The sequence below is a fragment of the Schistocerca gregaria genome, chromosome 8 (assembly GCF_023897955.1).
Source record: "Schistocerca gregaria isolate iqSchGreg1 chromosome 8, iqSchGreg1.2, whole genome shotgun sequence".
In the NCBI taxonomy this organism is placed as follows: domain Eukaryota; kingdom Metazoa; phylum Arthropoda; class Insecta; order Orthoptera; family Acrididae; genus Schistocerca; species Schistocerca gregaria.
In genome coordinates, this window is record NC_064927.1 from 61,431,967 (window position 1) to 61,455,533 (window position 23,567).

Here is a 23,567-nt window from a genome sequence, read left to right on the forward strand (position 1 = left end):
AATCACATTCATACTTCCTCATTCACTATGGAACCTACTCCTGCATTACTCCTAATTGATTTTCTGTTGGTAACCTTGTATTCACCTCACCATCAGCCCTGTTTTTTCTTGGCACCATATTTCAGTAATTCGCATAATACATATTTAACCTACTCACTCCTCTTTTTAAGTTCTGTAAACTCCTTACCTAGTTAAGGGATCTTGACATTCCACACTCAAACCCTAAAATGCCAGTCTCGTTTTTGCTGATGACATACTTCTGAGTACTCCTTATCCAGAGATTCAAATGAGGGCTATTTTACCCAATAAGATACCATCACAATTTCGACACAGAGTAGAGCTGCCTATCCTGGGAAATATTATGGCTGTTGTTTCTTTCCTTTCAGCCATTCACAGTACTAAAATAGCAAAACCACGTTGACTAAAGCTACAAGGCCAGAGAGGGCAACTATCCAGACTTCTGAAAAGGCCCCTCTTCATGAACCATATATTTACCTGGCCTCTTCAATGTGATTGTTCCTACAGTATGGACATCTGTATCAATAAGGCATGTGAGCCACACCATGGAAGCCACACACTTCGTTAACTGGTACTCACATGCCTTACTCTCCAGATCATTTTAAGTCTTCTTGCTCTGTTACAGAGTCAGTAGTGTAAGAATTTTTATCAACAGATCCATATTATAACTAAAAAAAGTAGGCAACAGCAAAGAAATCTAGAAACAGCACTGCTGCAGCCTAGAGTCATGTAATTGCCAAGTATATATCCATACAACAAATACAATCTCCTTGATGATGAAAAGTTACTATAAGAGATTAATGTAACTTTAAACGCGAACATTTTAAGGTTAGGCTTTACCGTGACTGTTACTGACATTAAATGAAACAACAAGTTCATTGTTAACAGTCACCGTTTTATTTATTTCCACGACGCATTTATAAGGTTTAAACCTCCATCATTGGGTGGATTTACATAAATAAGTATTACATTTGTGTGTGTGTGTTGTGTTACGATTTTTGGAGGAACTTGTGACACTGCCTAGTGGAAAAACAAGACACTATTTCAGAATATGGTTTAGGATTACTTTTGACAAAAATTAAACTGATATCTAATGGTAAACATTAAATAAGTAAACTACAGTACCTTCAGTGGTCACAGGTTCCTTTTGCTGTTGTAACACATCACATGTATACTGCCACATTTGTAAACAAATATGGCGTCAGAAATCAGCTGGGTGTAAGGATCGTATAGCAGGAGAGAAGACATAATCGCAAAGTGCAAAGATTATACATCGTAAAAACATTATTACAGAATAATTGCTTTAAGCATTTGGCGGTGTTTGTTTTGAGGTGTCAAATGTATGTGTGTGTACTTCAGGTGGTATATAAATCCAATTCTGACAAGTTAAAACCGCTAAACATTCATACTCTATTATACAATCAGGTGAAATGTTAAAATGGCTTAAACTTCATACTTGTTGATAACAATTAGGTGAAATGTTACAGACTTAAATTACAATGATAGTATTGGCTACAACAGTAAAGTCATACATACATTACACTCTTTGATTGGGATTAATAAACAGATGTGAAGTGAGGGCCTGGAGGCAGAGGGAGAGAATAAGTGTGTGTGTGTGTGTGTGTGTGTGTGGGGGGGGGGGGGGGGGGGGAGGAAAGAGTGATTATGAGAGCAAACATTTACATGGCAAGGAGTCTTAAGATGGCATGTTGCACATATTAACTGCCTAAAGGTTGGGGTAATACATCAGTTAATGCTATAAAATATGTAGATAGATATACACTTGTGCCAGTAGTTGATGTACATACAGTTTTAGGCTGACAAGGGGTACAAGGTGTGATGAATGATTAATGTAGCCTAAAAAAGTCCAATTAATGTAAGCATACGCATCTGCTCATCTAAATTATGCCTATGTGAAAATTACTTCAGTGTAGAGTCCTCCACAAGTCAGCTGGATGGACAATATGGGTTGGAGTGCTTTGGTTGGTTCCACCATTTCTAATTTCGCTATTATTCCACCATAGTTAACATTTGCTCTATATTTAATGCACATTTCTTTATGAATAACTGAAATTGCAGACACGCTCAGACACACTGTGATACATAACAGAGACAAATCTGCAATGAATAACTTGGTGATTAGTATGTACATAAATCAGCTATCAACAATGAACAATGCAAGGGGACATGGGGACAGAGAGACTGAGGGTGGGTTACACTAAGCAACTTTCATTGAAATATGCAACATAAGCAATAATTAGATGGTCGAAAATGTGACAGGCATAAAATCACTCTGTAATGTAGCAGAACTACGCAGTGATCATTCACGACAAACACAAGTCTCTTATAAGTTATTCAGAGCAAAAGATGCAATATTAAGAGTTGTCTAGACATAAATCCTGTCAACAACAAAACAGAATGCATGCAACAATGCTGGTAGGTAGGCTGAAGCAGGAGGACTCTGATCTTGCAAGAAGAAGCACAGACCAAAAATACTGCCAATCACAAAAAATGTAACAACTGAGCCTACTGATGTCCATCACTAGAAGGCGATAAATAGGGGCAAATCTAAAACATAACTGAATTACACAAGAGAAAGGAGGGTGTAAAAGATATGAATGGTGAGAGTCAAAAGCATATGTAATTATTGCAATCTTATTACAAGACACCCCACATGAATCATGAATCTTGCCATTGATGGGGTGGCTTGTGTGCCTCAGAGATACGCAGGTGTAACCACAACGGAGGGTACCTGTTGAGTGGCCAGACAAATGTGTGGTTCCTGAAGAGGGGCAGCAGCTTTTTCAGTAGTTGCAGGGGCAACAGTCTCGCAACATAATGGCAAGGGAAGAGCACGCAGATGAGTTGACAACGTGACAGAGCACTTAAAGATCTAAGTCCAAACAAGTCCCGGGAGCACTTAAAGATCTAAGTCCAAACAAGTCCGCGGGAGTAGACAATGTTCCACGGTGATAGCACTGGGAGAGCTAATCATAACAAAACTCTTCAACCTTGTGTGTAAGATGCACAAGACAGGCAAAATACCGCCAGACTTCAAGAAGAAAGTAATAATTCCTATTCCAAAGCAAGCAGGTGCTGACAGATGTGAATATTAGTGAACTATGAGTTTAATATGAAAAAACACAAATTCTTTATAAAATAATGGAAAAATAGGTAGAACCCGACTCCATGGATGATCAGTTTGGATTCCGGAGAAAAGTAGGAACACACGAGGCAATACTGACCCTACAACTTATCTTAGAAGGTAGGTTAAGGAAAGGCAAACCTAGGTTTATAGTGTCTGTAAACTTGGAGAAAGATTCTGACAATGTTGACTGGAATACTCTCTGTGAAATTCTGAAGGTAGTGGGGTAAATTACACGGAGCATATGGCTATTTACAACTCGGACAGAAACCAGATGGTAATTATAAGAGTCACAGGATATTGAAGGGCACCACTGGTTGGCAAGGGATGATACAAATTTGTAAACTATCCTGATGTTATTCAATCTGCATACTGAGCAAGCAGTAATGGAAACCAAGGAAAATTTGTTGTAAGAAGTAAAGCTTAGGGGAAAAAAAAAAAAAAAAAAAAAAAAAAAAAAAAAAAAAAAAAAAAAAAAAATTGATGCTTGCTGATGACAGTGTAATCCTGTCAGAGACAGCAGACAACTTGGAAGAGTAGTTGAATGTGATGGACAGTGCCTCGAAAGGAAGATATACGAGGAATGAACAGAAACAAAAGCAAAAATGAGGGATGCAGGTGAATTAAATCAGGTGATGCTGAGGAAATTAAGATTAGGAAACGAGACACTTAAACCAATACATGAATTTTGCTATTTGGGCAGTAAAATAAATAATGATGACTGAAGTAGACAGTATATAAAATGTAGACTGGTAATGGTAAAAAAAAAAGTGTTAGGAAGCCTTTTTTGAAACTATTTGTCTGGAGCATAGCCATGTATGGCAGTGAAACAAGGACGATAAACAGTTTAGACAAGAAGAGAATATAAGCTATCAAATTTGGTGCTACAGAAGAATGCTGAAAATTAGATGGATGGATCATGTATTACGCTGTTACTGAACAGAACTGGAGAGACAAGAAAATTTGTGGCACAACTGGACTAAAACAAGGGATTGATTGACAAAACACATTCTGAGAAATCAAGCGATCATCAATTTAGTACTGGTGGGAAGTGTGGAGGGTAAAAATTATAGTGGGGGACCAAGTGATGAATGCAGTATGATTCAGAAGGACGAAGGCTGCAGTAATTATATGGATATGAAGAAGCTTGCACAGGATAGAGTAGCTTGGAGAGCTGCATCATACCAGTCTTTGGGCTGAAGACCACCACAACAACAACAAGACAAGATGAGGAATGAAAGGGGAAGAGTGTGAGATGTAGGGTTTTGAGATAAAATACGCAAAGTGAAAAGCAATGAACTGCCTGTTGGCTTGTGTCTCGTTTTTTTGTTTTTGTTTTTTTTGTTTTTTTTTTTTTTTTTTTTTGCTGACATTTGTCTGATGATTTTTCTAATGTTTCGCCAGTCCAGCACCACCAGCAATGGAGGGTGAAACTTTGAAAATGCCAACTATTCATGATGGCGAAATGTCAGAGAAATCATGAGACGAGTGTTGGCTGAAAAACCCAAGACAGAAGCCAACAGGCAGTTTGTCAACAAGTGGGCACGAAAGCATTAAGAATTTTGTAAAGTTAAAAGTATTTGTGGAAGTTGTAAAACACAAATAACAAGGTTTGTATCACTCTATATAAATGGCACATTTTTATTTTTCTGTGCTCTGATTTTAACAGAGAAGTGAAAAGTGTCAGCAACAATGAAGTCACAAAATACAGAGAACTTACTTACAATCTAACAATAAATGAACACGTAAATCCATCTTGAATCAAAACTGTAATGTGCAAAGATACACAGAGGCTGTTTACCCAAGCCTGGCAATAAACGAACAAGGAAATTTATGAGCAGTACTTGTCTATATGCAGGGCATTTTTTGATATTCTTTTCTGTATATAGACAGCACCGCACCGTAAAGAAATGTATGGCTATGTGACTTCAGTGTTAATCACAATATACTTAGATTTTCTTACTTCCTTTACAAAAAACTAAAATTACAAAGTACAGTCAGGTACAATGTGCAGATATAGGGCAGTGTGTGCATCATAAAAATATAATTTATTGATCAACAGGTGGAACACCTATACTACCTTATCTTTAGTGAGGCAACAACAATTACGAACCTCTAGGCGGAAGAGATCGCGTTCTGAAGACGCCATTCTGACTCTCAGTACTGTTCGACATCCGTCTTCCTAGATGCAGAGCAAAACACCATATTATAAAGACGGTTTACTTCAGTCAATAATTTTAGAAACTTCTCATGTTATTACATACCATAAAAATCGTCGTCGATTCCATTTGATATTGAATCTCCATTATCACTGAACGAATGCAAGCGTTGTGGATCGCGGATTCTGTCCCTAATATACTGCAGAGGTTTCATGTTGTCCGGGCTTATATAATCTCGTTTTTCTAACAAACAAATCAGTTCTTCCAAATTTTTTATCGAGCTACAACGTCTTTTTGAGTTTATTATCTGCGCGTATTCTAATACAAAATTATTGAGTTCTGGTGGACTAACATAGTTCGACTTCGATTTTATAAATTCCCTTAACTGAATGTATGTGTTTATATTTGGTGGCATGTTTACAAAATAATAAATATTATGCCAAATCACATATAAACATCACAACTAAGAACATATACACACACTACACAGTAGTCACCTGCGCCAAACACGATCAAAGATGTCAGACAGCGATATACAGAGATAACATAGTGCATATTTTACTCATGGCAGATTTTCATTGCTAATTTCTTACTTGCAAACAATTACCGGGACTATATAGTTGGGTGATATATCAATGAGGTTTCCCGCCAATCTTTCTTGTATTCAACACATTTTCTTTAGAAAAATGTGAAAGTATTGTCACTGATACGGAGCATGAATTTTGCTAGGATGTTCTTTGACAGTGACAAACATTGATTGGTTTTTACCGCCAACTGGTGGCAGACGGCGAAATCTGTGAATACTGAATGGAACGGATGACGGTTGTTGAGACAGTGAAGGCGCAACGCTGGAGGTAGTAGGGAAGGAGGAGAGCGGCGTTAGAAGAACGTAGCGGCTCGCTACAGGGTCTTTGAACGCGGCTCACCTGCCGGGAAATACCAGTTCGACTTAGTAAAATAGAAAGTGTGTCTTCATTACGTGCCGATAGTGTGCCGGTAGGGTTCAAGTGTTGTGATTATCTCCTACTGCCTGCAGTGGTTTGATGTTATATGCTTATTTATCGGCATTGTGCACGTTGCGGAAATTAGCGACCAAAGAAAAATTTTCTTGCCGGTTCAAGATCTTAGCCATCTACGATGAACAGCTACATGGAAATAACTTTGCCAAATTACTCATACGTGTTTAACTTCGAAGAAGAATTTGAGCACCAGGACACTAGAGTATGGATGACAAAAAACTGGACCAATGGATTTTATTACTGCGGGATTTATATGATATTCATTTTCGTTGGTCAGCATTATATGCAGAGCCGCCCACGATTCGAGCTTCGTGGGATTCTATCTTTGTGGAATACAATGCTCGCAGCTTTTAGCATAATCGGAGCATGCCGAACAGCCCCAGAATTTTTTCATGTGCTAAAGAATTACGGTCTGTATCACTCCGTGTGTATTCCAAGGTGAGTACGAAACTGTTTCGTTTTTACTTTCCTATTCATTAAGAAACTAAGGGATAGACATTTATACATCTACGTTTACTTTTTCGATCAAACTGAAAACTGCTTTTTATGGTAAGAGTAGAACAAGCGGAAGTGGGGCGAAACTACCATCCTTGAGATTTTTGTGTGTGAAACCAGCTACCTCAATGACCGGTTCTCCCTACTGTACAGTATGTGTCTCGTGTAGAACAGATCCATTTCTGATAATTGCAGTAACGTGCACTGCCAAGGAAGAATTGCGTATGCATAATTTGTACTAAAGAAAAGACTAATTTGAAGTATTGTGCGAAGTGTTTTGGAACGAGTTTTACGTATCAAAGTGATATACCAGTTGAGGGGGAGAGATTGTTCAGTGGTTGAAACAAAATTTTACAGCTGTTTGATAGCTGTATATAGTGTCACACTTTTCTGTGCCCTACATTTTCGTCATATGTTTTGGAAATAATCATGTTAGAGGGTGGTCGTGGTACTAGTGTGAATTTGGCTGACTTGATGCGTAAAGTGCCGTTCACTGGATTCATTCCAACAGTAAGGAAAAAAGGCGCCATGAACACAATAGTACTGATGCTTAGACATCTTTATATACTGGGAAATAGTCTTTCAAAATAAAATCGCTGAAAGCTGTTTGTTTCATACGATGGAGGCAGTTAAGTTTAAAGTAAAACTAAAGTGGGTTTTTATTTGACGTGAAGTTTCATAATCACATTCACCCTCGGTAAATTTATGAAAACGCCTATTCAGTGTGATTTTCTTCGCAAAGGAATGGAACGGTCATGCGTCATCAAACTGTAAAGTGTAGCACTCGGGGGAAAAAACAATCACAGTGCGAGTTAAATCTGCATTATTTGCTGTAACATGACGATTGCCACATTTGGATCTTTTTAGCCATAATGATATTTACCGCAATTTTCCTTGGCACAGTGCCCTCTTTATTCTGTAATTTCTGTCAAATCAGTGTTTTGTAATTGTTATGAAATTGAAATTGTTTCGTCAGATTTCATGTACAGTGCCTTTTTCTTTTCTCTTTGCAACAGCTTCATTGAGCAGGACAGAGTGTCTGGCTTCTGGACCTGGATGTTTGTGCTATCAAAACTACCAGAGCTTGGAGACACAGTGTTCATTGTGTTACGAAAGCAGCCTCTGATTTTTCTTCATTGGTACCATCATATTACAGTTTTACTGTATTCTTGGTACAGTTACACCGAGTACACTGCCTCAGCAAGATGGTTTATTGTGATGAACTACTTTGTGCATTCGGTAATGTACTCCTATTATGCACTGCGAGCTATGGGTTACAGACCTCCACGTCAGTTGGCGATGGTGGTAACTACACTACAGTTAACTCAAATGATAATTGGCTGTGCAGTAAATATTTGGGCACACCAGATCCTTGAGGCAGGGCAGCAAGAGTGTCACATTTCACGCACAAATATAAAGCTTTCTATAGCGATGTACTTCAGTTATTTCGTTTTGTTTGCAAGGTTTTTCTACAAGACATACATTGATGGTGGGCATAAGTCAAAGGTTACAACAACAAATGGCATAGCTTCTGCAAAGTATATAGGAAGCAAAGCCAAGGTACAGTAATGTGTAATGTCTTGCTTTGACATGTTTGCTCTTTGGCCTATAAATGTCGAGTGACAGATGTGTTCTTAAAAATAAATGGCTGTGTAGTTTGCTACACACAAATTCTGTGCTTTTCAAATTTAAAGGCATTGTTCCATAAAGGAAAGGCAAATGTAAACACATCTAAATTGCCAGAGGAATATAAATTAGTCTAGTTGTTTACAATAGTATGTACTGAGGAAATATGGCTGTTATGATTGCAGCTTAGAAATTTTTGGGCCTATTGAAGATACTGACAGTTACGGAACCCATTTGCATTTAAATGAAACATTCTCATTCCTCAGGGAACTAAGCTCATTATATTTACCTTTCCTTTCTTGGAACGTAGTGTGCTGTGTGCTTTATTGTTGCTTATTTATTGAAGGACTCTTGTGTTGGAAGTATTGTTGAAGTGTGGAAAAAACAGAATTGAATAATTCTGGTTGAATATGGACACTGTCATACCAGTTGTCTTCTACAACTGTTGTATAATTTCTGCCAAACATTCCTTCCCTGCTGAAGTTCAGGGAGTTGTGTAATAAAATCAGAAATTCCTGTGCGTTCTATTTTATACAAATGTTTTTTGTTGTATTGTTTATCTTTTATAAGAAATTTGTTTAAATGTTTGAGTGCTGGTGACACTCAGAAATTGTTTTTGTTTTACAGAATTGATAGCTGTGCATTTCTGTACACTGTATTTGTCATCTGTAAGATGTGTGAGAAACTGAAGCCAAATTAAATAAGTTAACATTACTCAATTTTGTTGCATTTCCTCATCCATCTTCCCAACTTGTTTTACTGAGGACAATCCAAACAACCAACCAACAATAGAATAGTATGCTCCTCTACAAGATCAAAACTTGTAAATGTATTGAAATGTGAAAGATCTGTGGTAGTGACCTGTAGTCTTCGTTTTTCTGTATAAGTCAGATGTTTTATAGAACAGGTGTTTTAAAATTTACTTCCGTTTTTCAAGCTGAAACTTCTTAAATATTTGTGTGGAGATGGTGGTAACTACACTACAGATAACTCAGATGATAATTGTGCCAAATTGTTAACATTCTGCATATCTGGCAACCTAGTGTCCACTATGTCACACGGTTATTGCAGTTAATCAACAAGACACATTAACATGCTTTGCTATATATTATTAGGCTAGTTGTGATATTTTGTCATAAATAGATTTTCAGCAGGTATTGAATCTGAAATCTACTTGCTTCTAGTTTTCGGTGATTGGCCAGTCCCATGAATCTCTTGCAGATGAGTTTTGGAAAATGTGAAACTTTGTTTTTTAATCATATGGACTCGTTTGTATGACTGCTGCAACAGTATCAAATGTAAAAACATAATTGGTTGGTTTCATATACTGCTCATAAATCATACTCTGGAGGCCTGCCTTTCAAGATTTTGTAACAGAATATAGGCAACTTGATAGTTGTGACAATAAGTTTCAATCAACGATGAAAAAAGTTATGATGGTACAGTGTCTATATTAAATAACACAAACATTGGAAAGGCAGTGCATCACTTTGTTCTGGTGCTGTACATTGCGAAAGTATCCATTTTAACACACCTGGTGTCGGAGTTTTCTACATAAAAACTGGAATTTGTGTCCTATTTTTAACTGCATTACTTTGTTTGGACATAGCTCTGTCCAGTGAGTGTATACTACGAATTTTTTCATTTGCTGTAGGAATAGTTCACATACATAAATATTTATGGCTGTAATGAATTTGTAATAGATGGAGGCAGTTTATTAATGCTGTATCAAAATAATCTGGTGCTTTCTGCTGTAAGAAAGTGCTGCTACACATTTTTTTGAATAGGTGCAGCAGAAGCAGCAGCAAGCCAATGTTGAATTTTGTAAACTTGTTATAAAACTGCATCTATAGATTGTGTGCTGCTTGCTATTGTGCATATTCTCCTTCAAACTGAGCATTTACCTGCTGACACTGTAACCTGGACAAGAGTGGTAATATACTGTGTCACATTTAGAGGTGCGACAGTTTCCGAACAAAATGAATGTGGACAATGAAGCTGCTAATTTTTCTTAGTTCGTGCAATTGTTATAGTTTTACTATATTGTTTTTACAGATACAATGAATCTTTATAGAGTAACATATCAACGGAAAGGTGTCTAGTAGTACTTTCATAGTGCTTGCATCATCAGTGCAGTTTTTGTTGCACTGCTTACAAGTAGTGTTACTTGGTATCGGGCTGCATCAAATTGTTTAAAAAAGTGTTTGCAGAGCTATTTCCTACTAGTATCATGTCAATGAAAGTTGTGTCGAACAGTCACTTTTCTTAGACTTCTTGCGCCTGCCATGGCCCTGAGTGTCAATGGTCCTGAACCATACTGCATTACTATAACATAACTTTTTCTAGCTTAGTGTAAGAAGCAGTTAGCGAAAAAGTTAAAACAGTGACACTGGCATGCTGTTAAGCTGCATGTGAAAGTTGTGCCAGGTGAAAATGTAATGTTAAAAATGTCATTAAAATAGCTAGATTCAAAATTGGCATGGCAGCTGATGTCATATGCTGACAGTCGAGTCATTTTTGTTGATAGTGATGATCAGAAAGAACTGTCAGAATGCACCAGTAGAATTAGATAAGGTGTATGTGACATTTCAGATAGTAAATGATTAATTTAATTTACTGTCATTACCACCAGGTTTTTTATTTGAGGGGACGTGTTAAATGAAGTGTGTACTGCAATGTTATTGTTGTAGGGTGGGACTCTGTTAGCTGCTGCCTGTAAGTTCCTTGCCTAGTTTTGCCTTTTACGTATTACGTTTAGGCTTGAAAAGTGGTTGGTGATCAAATATCATACAAAAATACACACCTCTGGGGAGTTTTAGTTTCAGTAAATGACTCTACTGAATAGTAATATAACAAAGTCTGTCATTCTTGGAAAAGTAAACAATGAAGTTTCATTGGAAAAGAAAGCACAAATTACAAAATGCTTAATATACACACACCTTCATTGCATATAAAGAAAATGGAAATTATACAGGATAAGTGAATACTCTTTTTGGCATTATTATTATTTTGTTAATGAAAACAGAAGTTAAATAGTGGCACAAATGTAGTTTAATGAAAGTTGTTAAAACTTATAAAAATCTGTACTTAATTAGTTGTTCAGGTAGTTTGACAATTTAGATTTGGCCGGACATCCAGAAATGTATTATTTATAAATACATTCATAGAACCTCCAAAATCATTTCTGAAATATTGTATTATGGCTCTAGCAAAGGTTTGGTAATGCAAATATAGCATTGGTTAGCTTCATCTCGATAAATGGTATGCTAAAATGCAATTTACAGTTAAGAGGGAGTGTAGTCATTAAATTTTCCTCTGTGTACTTGCATAGATGAAGAGCGTGTGCACATTCACACTCTTTAGTGGTAGGCCGGCAGGGATGACTTACTTGTTGCATAGTTTATATGCAGAGCAGTTTATGGTGTAAAACGTGTAAACACAAAACTGTTCTCTAAATGTACAGGGTACAAGTGAAAACGGCTGCATGCTGGTGAAAGATGTAATTATAAAATCCTTGCCCCTTGTTCATGGGAAATTTTGGAGAAAGAAAACAAGGATACTGGGATTGTGTAGTTTGCTGTGTGCAAATGCAAAGGTATTCCTGTAATTGTATCCTCTCCTTGAAGTGGGATTCATCTGTGACTGCCACCTCATTTTTCGGCTTTTTTACAGCCTTAGATTTCTTTAATGTGGTATAAGCTGGAACCCAGAAGTGCCAGATCTGTCGAATAGGGTGGATAAGCCAACAATTTCTACTCAAATCCCACAGCTTCCCTGTTTCCAAAGAACATTTATTGCAAGTACACTCTATTGGAGAAAGGTGAGTAACTCTTGCAATGTACTTACAGTATCTTTGCATGTAATTTTGCATCCAGTAAGCACAAAGAGTTTTATAGTTAGATAATAGGTATTTCTGTTGCATCCAATGAAAACGCTGGTCACAAACATTACATCAGATTCAATCCTCTTTCCCACCACAACCATCGGCTTCTGTAATGGTGAGGTGAAGGAATTGTAGTGGGGGCCTCCAGCCAGAAACGAGCCTTTCCAAGTGGCGCTTCTTCATGGCCTGGACATCAGTTTCGTTGCCAGTTCTACTAAAAGAGCCCCACGTAGGTTAACAGTGATGAATAATAGACCTCATTTCAGACCTCCGGAACATGGAAAAAATGAACATGTTATCGTAAGACTCCCTAATCATGTTGGAGGTTGGCGTGCCAGGTATTAACCATAGTGGAAATTAATGTGCAAAGTTAGTTGTGTTTCTAAAATAGAATATACATTCATGGGGAAAAGTCTTTTACGCGTTTGCTTTTCGTCAACTTTCAGCAAATGCGACCCACATGATACAGACATTCTCGAAGTTAAACTGGAAGGAATTTTCTCCGTACGCATGGCAGTTTGATTTTTTAAAGTCGCTCATGTCTCAGCACTGAATGCGTAATCTCCAGTGTTTTTATTATTTTTATCTGTATAATGCTGCCAGTTATACCGGTAGTGTTAGTTATATAGTACTGTATCTACGTCTACACCCATATTCCGCATGCCACCTGACGGTGTGTGGCGGAGGGTACCGTGAGTACCTCTATCGGTACTCCCTTCTATTCCAGTCTCGTATTGTTCGTGGAAAGGATTGTCGGTATGCTTCTGTGAGGGCTCTATTCTCTCTGATTTTATCCTCATGGTCTCTTCGCGAGAAATACGTAGGAGGGAGCAATATACTGCTTGACTCTTTGGTGAAGGTATGTTCTCGAAACTTTAACAAAAGCCCTTACCGAGCTACTGGGCGTCTCTCCTGCAGAGTCTTCCACTGTAATTTATCATCTCCGTAACGCTTTCGCGATTACTAAATGCTCCTGTAACGAAGCGCGCCGCTCTCCGTTGGATCCTCTCTAGCTCTTCTATCAACCCTATTTGTTACGGATGCCGCACTGCTGAGCAGTATTAAAGCAGTGGGCGAACAAGCGTACTGTAACCTACTTCCTTTGTTTTCGGATTGCATGTCCTTAGGATTCTTCCAATGAATCTGTCTGGCATCTGCTTTACCGACGATCAACTTTATATGATCATTCCATTTTAAATCACTCCTAATGGCTACTCCCAGAAAATTTATGGAATTAACTGCTTCCATTTGTTGACCTGCTATATTGTAGCTAAATCATAAGGGATCTTTCTTTCTATGTATTCGCAGCACATTACACTTGTCTACATTGAGATTCAATTGCCATTTCCTGCACCATGCGTCAATTCGCTGTAGATCCTCCTGCATTTCAGTACAATTTTCCATTGTTACAACCTCTCGATATACCACAGCATCATCCGCAAAAAGCCTCAGTGAACTTCCGATGTCATCCACAAGGTCATTTACGTATATTGTGAATAGCAACGCTCCTACGACACTCCCCTGCGGCACACCTGAAATCACTCTTACTTCGGAAGAGTTCTCTCCATTGAGAATGACATGCTGCGTTCTGTTATCTAGGAACTCTTCAACCCAATCACACAATTGGTCTGATAGTCCATATGCTCTTACTTTGTTCATTAAACGACTGTGGGGAACTATATCGGACGCCTTGCGGAAGTCAAGAAACGCGCCATCTACCTGTGAACCCGTGTCCATGACCCTCTGAGTCTCGTGGACGAATAGCGCGTGCTGGGTTCCACACGATCGTCTTTTTCGAAACCCATGCTGATTCCCACAGAGTAGATTTCTAGTCTCCAGAAAAGCGATCATACTCGAACATAATAAGTGTTCCAAAATTCTACAACTGATCGACGTTAGAGATGTAGGTCTATAGTTCTGCACATCTGTTCGACGTCCCTTCTTGAAAACGGGGATGACCTGTACCCTTATCCACTCCTTTGGAACGCTACGCTCTTCTAGAGACCTACGGTACACCGCTGCAAGAAGGGGGGCAAATTACTTCGTGTACTCTGTGTAAAATCGAACTGGTATCCCATCAGGACCAGCGGCCTTTCCTCTTTTGATCGATTTTAATTGTTTTTCTATCCCTCTATCGTCTATTTCGATATCTACCATTTTGTCATCTGTGCGACAATCTAGAGGATGAACTACAGTGCAGTCTTCCTCTGTGAAACAGCTTTGGAAAAAAGACATTTAGTATTTCGGCCTTTAGTCTGTCATCCTCTGTTTCACTACCATTTTGGTCACAGAGTGTCTGGACATTTTGTTTTAATCCACCTACCGCTTTGACATAAGACCAAAATTTCTTAGGCTTTTCTGCCAAGTTAGTACATAGAACTTTACTTTCGAATTCATTGAACGCCTCTTGCATGGCTTCGCGTAATCTTTGCCTGCAAGGCGTTGGCTACGTTTGTTTGCTGTGAAGTTCCCTTTGCTTCCGCAGCAGTTTTCTAACTCGGTTGTTGTAGCATGGTGGCTCTTTTCCATCTCTTTACGTTCTTGCTTGGCACATACTCATCTAACGCATATTGTACGATGGTTTTGAACTTTGTCCACTGATTCTCACCACTATCTGTACTTGAGACAAAACTTTTGTGTTGAGCCGTCAGGTACTCTGTAATCTGCTTTTTGTCACTTTTGCTAAGCAGAAAAATCTTCCTACCCTTTCTAATATTTCTATTTACGGCTGAAATCATCGATGCAGTAACAGCTTTATGATCGCTGATTCTCTGTTCTGCGTTAACTGTTTCAAATAGTTCGGGTCTGTTCGTCACTAGAAGGTCTAATATGTTATCGCCACGAGTCTGTTCTCTGTTTAAATGCTCAAGGTAGCTTTCAGATAAAGCACTTAAAAAAGTCACTGGATTCTTTGTCCCTGCCACCCGTTATGAACGTTTGAGTCTCCCAGTCTATATCCGGCAAATTAAAATCTCCACCCAGAACTATAACATGGTGGGGAAATCTACTCGAAATATTTTCCAAATTATCCTTCAGGTGCTCAGCCACAACAGCTACTGAGCCAGGGGGGCCTATAGAGACATCCAGTTACCATGTGTGAGCCTGCTTTAACTGTGACCACCCAAATTATTTCACATTTCGGATCTCCGTCAATTTCCTTCGATACTATTGCACTTCTTATCGCTGTAAACACGCCTCCCCCTTCACTGTCCAGCCTGTCTCTGCGGTATACATTCCAATCTGAGTTTAGAATTTCATTACTGTTTACGTCTGGTTTCAGCCAACTTTCTGTCTCTAGTACTATGTGGGCATTGTGACCGTTTATTAATGAGAGCAGTTCTGGGACCTTTCTATAGACGCTCCTGCAGTTTACTATTAGCACATTAATATTTTTATTCCCTGTTGCATTTTGCCTACTCCTACCTTGCCGCGTCTCAATAGGCGTCTTGTCGGGCCTAGGTAGGGAATTCTCTAATCTAAAAAAACCCACATGTGCACTCCACACGTACTCCGCTACCTTTGTAGCAGCTTCCTGCGTGTAGTGCAGTGTATACCGCTTATCATGGCTTTCTGACACTGACATTTTAGAATTCTAGTAGGCGTGTTGAAATATTTTTGTCTCAATTGTTACAAGCGTATTTTATCACGGAAACTCTAGGTTTCAACCGCCAGCTCGCGTGTTATACGTTACTTTGCAAGCATGGAAGTTAGAGGAGCTATAATACACAAAAGACGGTTGCTCTCAAAGTTAATTCAAATGAAGTGTACTCCCCTCTTTCTTCTGATGTACTTAACGGCGTTAGTTGCTTCATATACCTTTGACCAGCACCAAGCGTGCGCCCCCCCCCCCCCCCCCTCCCGATGTTTTGATCTCCGATTTGGATCGTACTTCATGACTACAAACACGGTTACGTTTGTACTAATTGTTTAAAAATTTGAGCTTACAGAACTGTTACATGGGATATATGTGTGACTATAATCCGCTAGAAAAAAATCGAAAGCTGCTCCGGCACGATATTTAAATTCAAAACATTTGCTGCCCCCCACGTCTTGCCAGCCTATGCAACGGTTGTCGAGTCACATGTACTTCTTTTGTCGTTTTAAAGAATTTTGTGCGCTTTCCTGCTACAAATACGACATTCGACGTGGAACTTTTCATCATCGTTGAATTGAACGTCGTCCTGCTATTTGGAACCGGAAAATGATTGCAGCAGCAAGATCAGAAAAAGTAATGCTTTGGAGGAGACGTGTAAAAAGACTTTGTTCCGGACTTCGAAAATCCAACACTTTCGTCGACGTATTTTCTTCTAAATTACAAAACAAAGAGCAACGCTTCCTCTTTAGATTACCTTTCGTACCAGGCTCGCTCAAGTGCCCCGACAGCTCTCACCACAGAGCTTCAGCCTCACGGCTGCCGTGTGTACGGCAATTCAAGCCCGCTGTAGTCGGGTGTTGCAACGATTGAACAGCGCAGCTGAATCGCCACGACGAAGTCGCCAGTGTGAAAGCAAGTCGAGCAGCAATTTTTTGAAAACTGACGCCACTGTCATTCTCGAATTGTCTGCTGCTAGTTGACACCCAAGGCTCTTCTGCAGTCCTTTATGCCAGCTGTCTGGTGATTTTATCTTGGGCTCAACTGGAGGTTTGCTTTCGTCGTCCTTCCACGATTTCGTATTGCAACATGCCCTACCATTCCCACTGCAGTGTTTCAACCCGCTGTGTTACACCACTGACTTTGTACGGTACACGAATATAGTCACTTTTGCAATCTCTTCGGCGTAGTCCTGGTATTGATCTTTTCACCCCTGTGTTTTCTAAATTTCACTTTTGTGAGTTCTCTTAACCTCCTGGTTTCTCATTCTTAAGTTAAAACACAAAGAGCCCACTGATGGAAAACTCTTGTTCTATATCCATATTCTGCAAACCTCTGCACAGTATATGGCAGAGAGTACGTAACATTTTACTAGTTACTAGAGCTGCTTCTTGTTTCAGTCATGTATGGAGCACTAGAAGAATGACTGCTTAAATGACTCTGTGCATGCTTTAACAAATTCTAATCTTGTCCTCATGTTTCCTACAGTAGGGATACATAGAGCAAGTGTAGATTGGCATGTAAAACAGATATTTGAAAGTTTACAAGTAAGGTTTTACAGGATTGTTTGCTTCTTTCTTGAATCATCTGTTTATCATCTCTGTGACACTTTTCCAGGGGTGAAACAAACCTGTGACCATTTATACTGCTCTTCATTGTATGCAGTCAGTATCCACTTTTAGTACTCTTTGGTGTGGGATCCACATGCTTGTGCATTATTCTAGAAAGGGTCACATGGATGTCTTGCAAGCAACCTTTTGTGTGGACTTAATTTGTGTTTACTTACCAAACCAAAGTCTACCACCTACAACTATGTCCTTGTGATCTTTACATTTCGTATTCCTCTAAGTTCACGAGCATTTTGGACAGTAAAAGTTTCCGGTACATGTTCTTCATCCCAGTTTTATACAGCAGTAAATTTCGGGCTTAATGTTGCCTAGACCTTTGAGGTATACATTTTCTTACACTACTAGTCAGAAATTTTCAGTCATACATGATATACTTCATTTCATGATGTACTTCATTTCAATATACACACCATTAAAACTACATTTTTCTCCCTCTATCTCTAAGCAAAACACAATATGGCTTAGATTTTGCATAGACCTTTCAATGTTAAATGACCTCAGTTTTCTGACCTCACTGTCGAGTTCATCCCATAAGAAATTAATGGAATTAGCATATTCTTCAGTTCCCCACATTTCCCTTTTATACTGGATACCTCCTGCACAATATAGAAGCATGTTTGGGACCATTGTTCTGCTGCAGAGCATACCCACAACTAATAATTATTTTGCCAGATGGAACTGCATAGTTGATTCTGATATTCTTCCTTCACTATGCTTCCCAACTAGATTTTGACTTTGACCTGCAAAACATCCCCACACCACGACCAACCCTCCATTATACTTCACCGTTTCATCACACACTGATTCATTATATGTTCTCCACAAAGGTGATGAACAGACATTCAATGATGGCTTCCAGAAACTTCAGACTTAGATTCGTCTGTGAATAACACTCGGGCCACTGCTGTAAACTCTAGTTTTTATGTTGCTTTGCCCATTGTAATCCTACCTATTTTGTTAGCATAAAGTATGCAGTCCCTTAAATGTTGTTGACAGAGATGGCATTGTGCTTTTGAGTGGAAATTGGAGCTGTTTGCATACAATTTATTTCCTTGTGAATTTCAGGCACTGTAAGAGCCCTCTACCATTTACATAGTACATATATGAATTTATCTTCACTGCAGGATGCTATCTGGTGTCTTCTAGTTTGCAACACACTTGCATTTACATCCGTTTACTTAAACTGTGGCAATGTATACACTACTGTAGATTGGGCTACACCAACTTTTGTTGCTATTGTCTTACTAGACTAGCCCTCCTTATGCAGAACTACAATTACATCACGTTTTTAAATTCCAGTCTCCTCTTACATCCCTTTAGGAGATAATGGTATGACCCTGGTCAGGTGTAAAAGCACATTGCAAGATGCACACAGTGTACTGTAAGCTCATGCAAAATGATTGCCACACAGGCAGTAGAAGGAATGAGATCTCTCTGAATGAAACCATCTTAGGTAAAGGCACATCAGTGGTGTTGTAGATACTTCTCAGTGCTTCTTTAGCCAAACAGTCAGGTAAATATATAACAGAGGTGGTTAGTGTTTACATGTGTGTACTTATTTTATTGTCAGAATATGATAGAATATTCAAAATGAAATCCTTCTTTAACCACAAATCCATAGTTCTGATAGATGATCAAAAACTTTTGACCAGTAGTGTAAACAGTCTGTAGAGCCTTTGAGCTGGCAACGTTCCCATTTTATAGGACACGATTTTTCGATATGTTTAGCAGAAGTCCAATCTCTTAATTTTGTTTTCAGTTTGGCCATGTCAGTTATTGTTTGCAGTCATGTAAAATTTGCTGTGAAGTGTGTGAATGCAAATATACTTCAGTAGTACAGATAGCTTGAGAATTAGGATAGACAGCCATTGCAAATGAATCCACAAGTGGCAACTAGATTGGTTTCATGAGCATATGGGTGAAATAACACCCTCAGTGCCCTCCATAATCACAGGAATGTTAATTTATGGTGGTCCATTGTAGGAAAAACAATGAAGTGTTCTGTAATCTGTTCTAGCACTTGTCAGGGAATTTCTGTATTTCATGTTCTTTTATTTTTTAGGCTTCTGTATCTCAGTCGGTAAATACAGAACGCTTGTAGGACCACCTTGTCTGTCTGTCCATCTGTCAGAGTGTTAAAACCACTCTGTCTCAGGAATGAGTACAGATATCAAGTTCAAATTTATGTCAATTAGCAAGGTCTAGGGTCTTTTGGTATCATAAAAATTTTAGGCTTCTGAGTTTGTGCAGTCAAAACAGAAGTATTATAGTAATGCCAATTCATGGACAAATGGCACCAATGATTCATGGGATTTTCCTACCCCACTGCTTTCCCTCTGACGAAGGTCATTTGCCCTATGTATAAAAGGGAGAGAATTCAGGTTTTGGTGGGAAATTCAAATTAAAACGAAATTTAAAAAAATAGCCCAATTGATCTAGTGTGTTTCCTAAGGAAGAAAGACTCATTCAAAAGTATAAATTGGTGGAAAATTCAAGACAACACATTGTCATGCTAGCAGACTGAGAATGCTGGGTGTAGGCTCTGTGATGTCACAATCAGCGACATGAAATGTGAGCACCAGCCTATGAAATAAGGATTCAAGATGGCTGACCTGGAATACAAGATGGCTATTGCACATGGCAGTTGAGACATTCTAGTGCAGCTCGAAGACATCATGATCCAACTCAGACCTGTTGGGCTATTTATAACAGTGTGGAATTCGGACAGACTGTCCCAGAGCTGGAATACTGAGCCTACCTCTACATCAGAATCTTCTAAGCCACTGATGGAATTAGAGTATGAATAAGAGTTCACCCTATCAGCTTCAGCTAAGGCCTGATGATCGTGTACTGAGTCATCAAAACTCATTGCAGTATAACAACATCAAAACAGCAGTACAGGTGTTTCATCTTATTACATAACTGAATGGCTAAAGTGCCAAAAACTATAAATCAGGAGGATAGACATACAGACTGATCATGAAGTCCATGCCCAGCTAAGTCGCCCTGGAGTGATGCCACCGTGCACGAGAGGACAGCTCAGTTCAGACGCACACCATGCGCATACTACAGATTCGATAACTTAATGCTGAATGGAGTGTAGAAGTTCAGATTCCAAATGCTAGTATGGTGTTGTGACAACACTGCAATTATAGCCTGTATGACTGGAGTTAATGTCTTGGGAAACATGAAAAATGTACTTTAACCCAAGTGACAGTGAGTCAAAATTAAAAATCCACTTACTAAAAGTTTCAAGTTACGGGAAGTCTGCTGGCTGTCAAACTATAATGCACTCACCTTAACCTTAAAACTATATAGCCCACCGATGCAGCCTGTATGGTTGTCAAACACTTGTCACTGTCATATGTAGCTGGGGGAGGCAGGAGAATGCAGTAGGAGAGGCATTCACTTGCATATTCATTTGAACACTGATCTTATATTGCACTAACTGTCGGTCAACTTGTGGACGCTGGTTTACATCATCTCCGCTGCAGCTCACCGTGCCATATTGGAGGCAACTTCTCAGGTTGACGCACCACGTCTTAACTAACTACCAGTATTGCTTGGAGCTCACAGCATGTCGTCACATGGCTCTCAAATTCACTACTACATAGAGGCTGTTTTCACCTACAGTACGTATTTATATGATCTGGTCAGCACCTTGTCCTCTAAGGCAGTGCATCCACATCATAGTTCACATGCTTTATGATGTATTCCTAAGACAAGATTTTTCACTTAATCATAGTCTAATTTTAGAATAGGAGTGCATCCTGTTCTGTTAGAGGAAGGCAATGGAATGGTTCTGATATTCCATAGCTGGACTAGCCTACCTGATATCAGGAAGCCGGTAAAACATCAAATCTCCATCACTGCAGCTGGAGAAAGATCCTGCAAGAATGGGACCAACGACGACTGAAGAGAACCGCTTAGTGTGACAGAACTGCAACCCTTCCGCAAACTTCCGCAGATTTCAATGCTGCATCATCAAAAAGTGTCAGCGTGCGAACCATTCAACAAAACATAATCGATGTAGTCTTCAGAGCCGAATGCCCACTTGTGTACCCTTCATTGAATGACATAAAGCTTTACGCCTCACCTGAGCTTGTCAACACTGACATTGGATTGTTGATGACTGGAAACGTTTGCCTGGTCGGATGAGTTTCGTTTCAAATTGTATCGAGTGGATGGATGTGTACGGGCATGGAGACAACCTCATGAATCCAGGGACCCTGGATGCCAGTAGGGGAGTTAACGCTGGTTGAGGCTCTGTAATGGTGTGGGGCGTGTGCATTTGGAGTGATATGGGACCTCTGATACGTCTAGATACGACTTTGACAGGTGATGAGTATGTAAGCATCCTGTCTGATCACTTGCATTCATTCAAGTTCGACGGACTTGGGCAATTTCAGCAGCACAATACGACACCCCATAAATCCAGAATTGCTACGTAGTGGCTCCAGAAACACTATTTTGAGTTTAAATACTTCCGGTGACCACCAAACTCCCCACACATGAACATTATTGAGCATATCTTGGATTCCTTGCTCAGTAGAGATTTCCAACCCCTCGTACTCTTACGTATTTATGGACAGCCCTGCAGGATTCGCGGTGTCAATTCCCTCCAGCACTACTTCAGACACTAGTCGAGTCCAACCCACGTCAGGATCTGTGGCACTTTTGCGTGCTCGTGGGGATCCTACACGACATTAGACAGGTGTACCTGCTCCTTTGGGTCTTCAGTGTAGTCAGCCTAGAACTAACATACTCGAATGCGGGCAATATAGGAGAGAAAAGTCACAAATCAACTAGAAACATACAGAGGTACAGTATCAAGTGATACAGCAACAGACATAGTCAATATACGTAGTTCCTACGGGTCGTAATAATGGAAGAACAAAAACATTTCTAAAATCAATACAGCAGGTACAGCAGGAGCAGGACCCGGGACTGGTTGTTGACAAGTTCGATGACGCATTGGAGCATGACACACAGTTGTTTGCAGACTTTGCTTTGACGAAGCATGCTTTTCAAGTCTACATTCTCCTATATCGTTACTCTGCATATATCGGCCGGCATGGACATGTCTAAACCATAAGCACATTCCATCAGCTAAGCTATTCATTGCTGTCCTGCTTCCACCCCAACAATGTTTTAAGTCTACAAACACGTTTTCCATTCACCTGGAGTGTAAAACAGTAATCCATGTAGCAGAATAATGGTATGTCTATGACTTTACTCTTCACGCATGAACCCGCAAAAGACTTGAAGTGGCTTATAGTTCCCACTGTAATGACACCACTGGTCAGTCACTGAGAGGTGCACCTGACCTTGTAAGTTTGGATCAGTAGTATTCCCAAGTGCTCCTTGTAATGATGCATAACAAATCTTTACCTATTTTGATAAATAATACCCAAAAACGCCACAGTATAGGTACTCATTTTGTCATGAAACGAAACGTCTAAGAGTTAGGCTTTTTGATGCAGCTTCTAGCAGTTTCGTCCACCAAATGACTATTAGCGGTGGCGGGAAGAGTCAGCAACACATTTGACTGTCGAGAAGGTAGATTTCCAACGAAACAACGAAAAGATGTTTGAAATCGTAAGAAAAACAAGCATGAGCTATACGGAAAATGCTGCAGTAAGCAACCTGTAGGCAGAACTTATTGGAATGTAAGTTCAAGAGCGAGACAAAGTCACAATCCTACTAACCTACAGTTAGTCATGTACATCAAAGAAGAACCAAGAGCTACTGCAATATTCTAGAGAGTTGTTCCAACACAACCCCAATTTTAACGTCAGCCGAATCCAATTTACGTGGTATAATCAGAGATCTTTTAGATGCTTTCTTGATGATTTTAGTCACTATTCTTCCTGCTATTACATTGTCACTCCCATAATGATTTGCAGCCCGGACGCTATCTCTCACAGACATGGACTTTACGAATTTGCTGTATAGATAGCTGTACCGCACACATTTCAAAAGCATTTGTCAGATGGACTCAT

General features: G+C 39.4%; 2 protein-coding genes across 3 annotated transcripts in view; one reads left to right on the forward strand and one right to left on the reverse strand.

The window, feature by feature from the left end:
• The window catches only part of LOC126284003 (fas-associated death domain protein), a 47,338-nt gene extending 41,478 nt beyond the window's left edge, over window positions 1-5,860 (reverse strand). Inside the window, exons 1-2 of one of the 2 annotated variants that reach the window (XR_007551423.1) lie at window positions 5,428-5,860; window positions 5,277-5,345 (exon numbers count right to left, since the gene is read on the reverse strand). Coding sequence is in view for 1 of the 2 variants with exons in the window: in XM_049982545.1 (XP_049838502.1) it covers window positions 5,277-5,345; window positions 5,428-5,737 (379 nt within the window). In the remaining variant the exon portion in view is untranslated. The remainder of the gene's footprint in view (window positions 1-5,276; window positions 5,346-5,427) is intronic. The other variant, XM_049982545.1, reaches the window with a different exon arrangement.
• Window positions 5,861-6,119: 259 nt separating this feature from the next.
• LOC126284002 (elongation of very long chain fatty acids protein 6) lies at window positions 6,120-9,166 on the forward strand. The gene is made up of 2 exons (XM_049982544.1): window positions 6,120-6,779; window positions 7,853-9,166. The coding sequence occupies exons 1-2, from the start codon at window positions 6,460-6,462 to the stop codon at window positions 8,403-8,405; spliced, it is 873 nt and encodes a 290-aa protein (XP_049838501.1). The 5' UTR covers window positions 6,120-6,459; the 3' UTR covers window positions 8,406-9,166.
• The last annotated feature ends 14,401 nt before the right edge of the window (window positions 9,167-23,567 follow it).

What these genes read in the sequence shown, in the direction of transcription:
- LOC126284002 (XM_049982544.1), top strand. Translation starts at nt 6,460, where the DNA reads ATGAACAGCTACATGGAAATAACTTTGCCAAATTACTCATACGTGTTT. An exon ending in CACTCCGTGTGTATTCCAAG is followed by an intron (nt 6,780 to 7,852) that starts GTGAGTACGAAA and finishes TCTTTGCAACAG; the next exon opens with CTTCATTGAGCAGGACAGAG.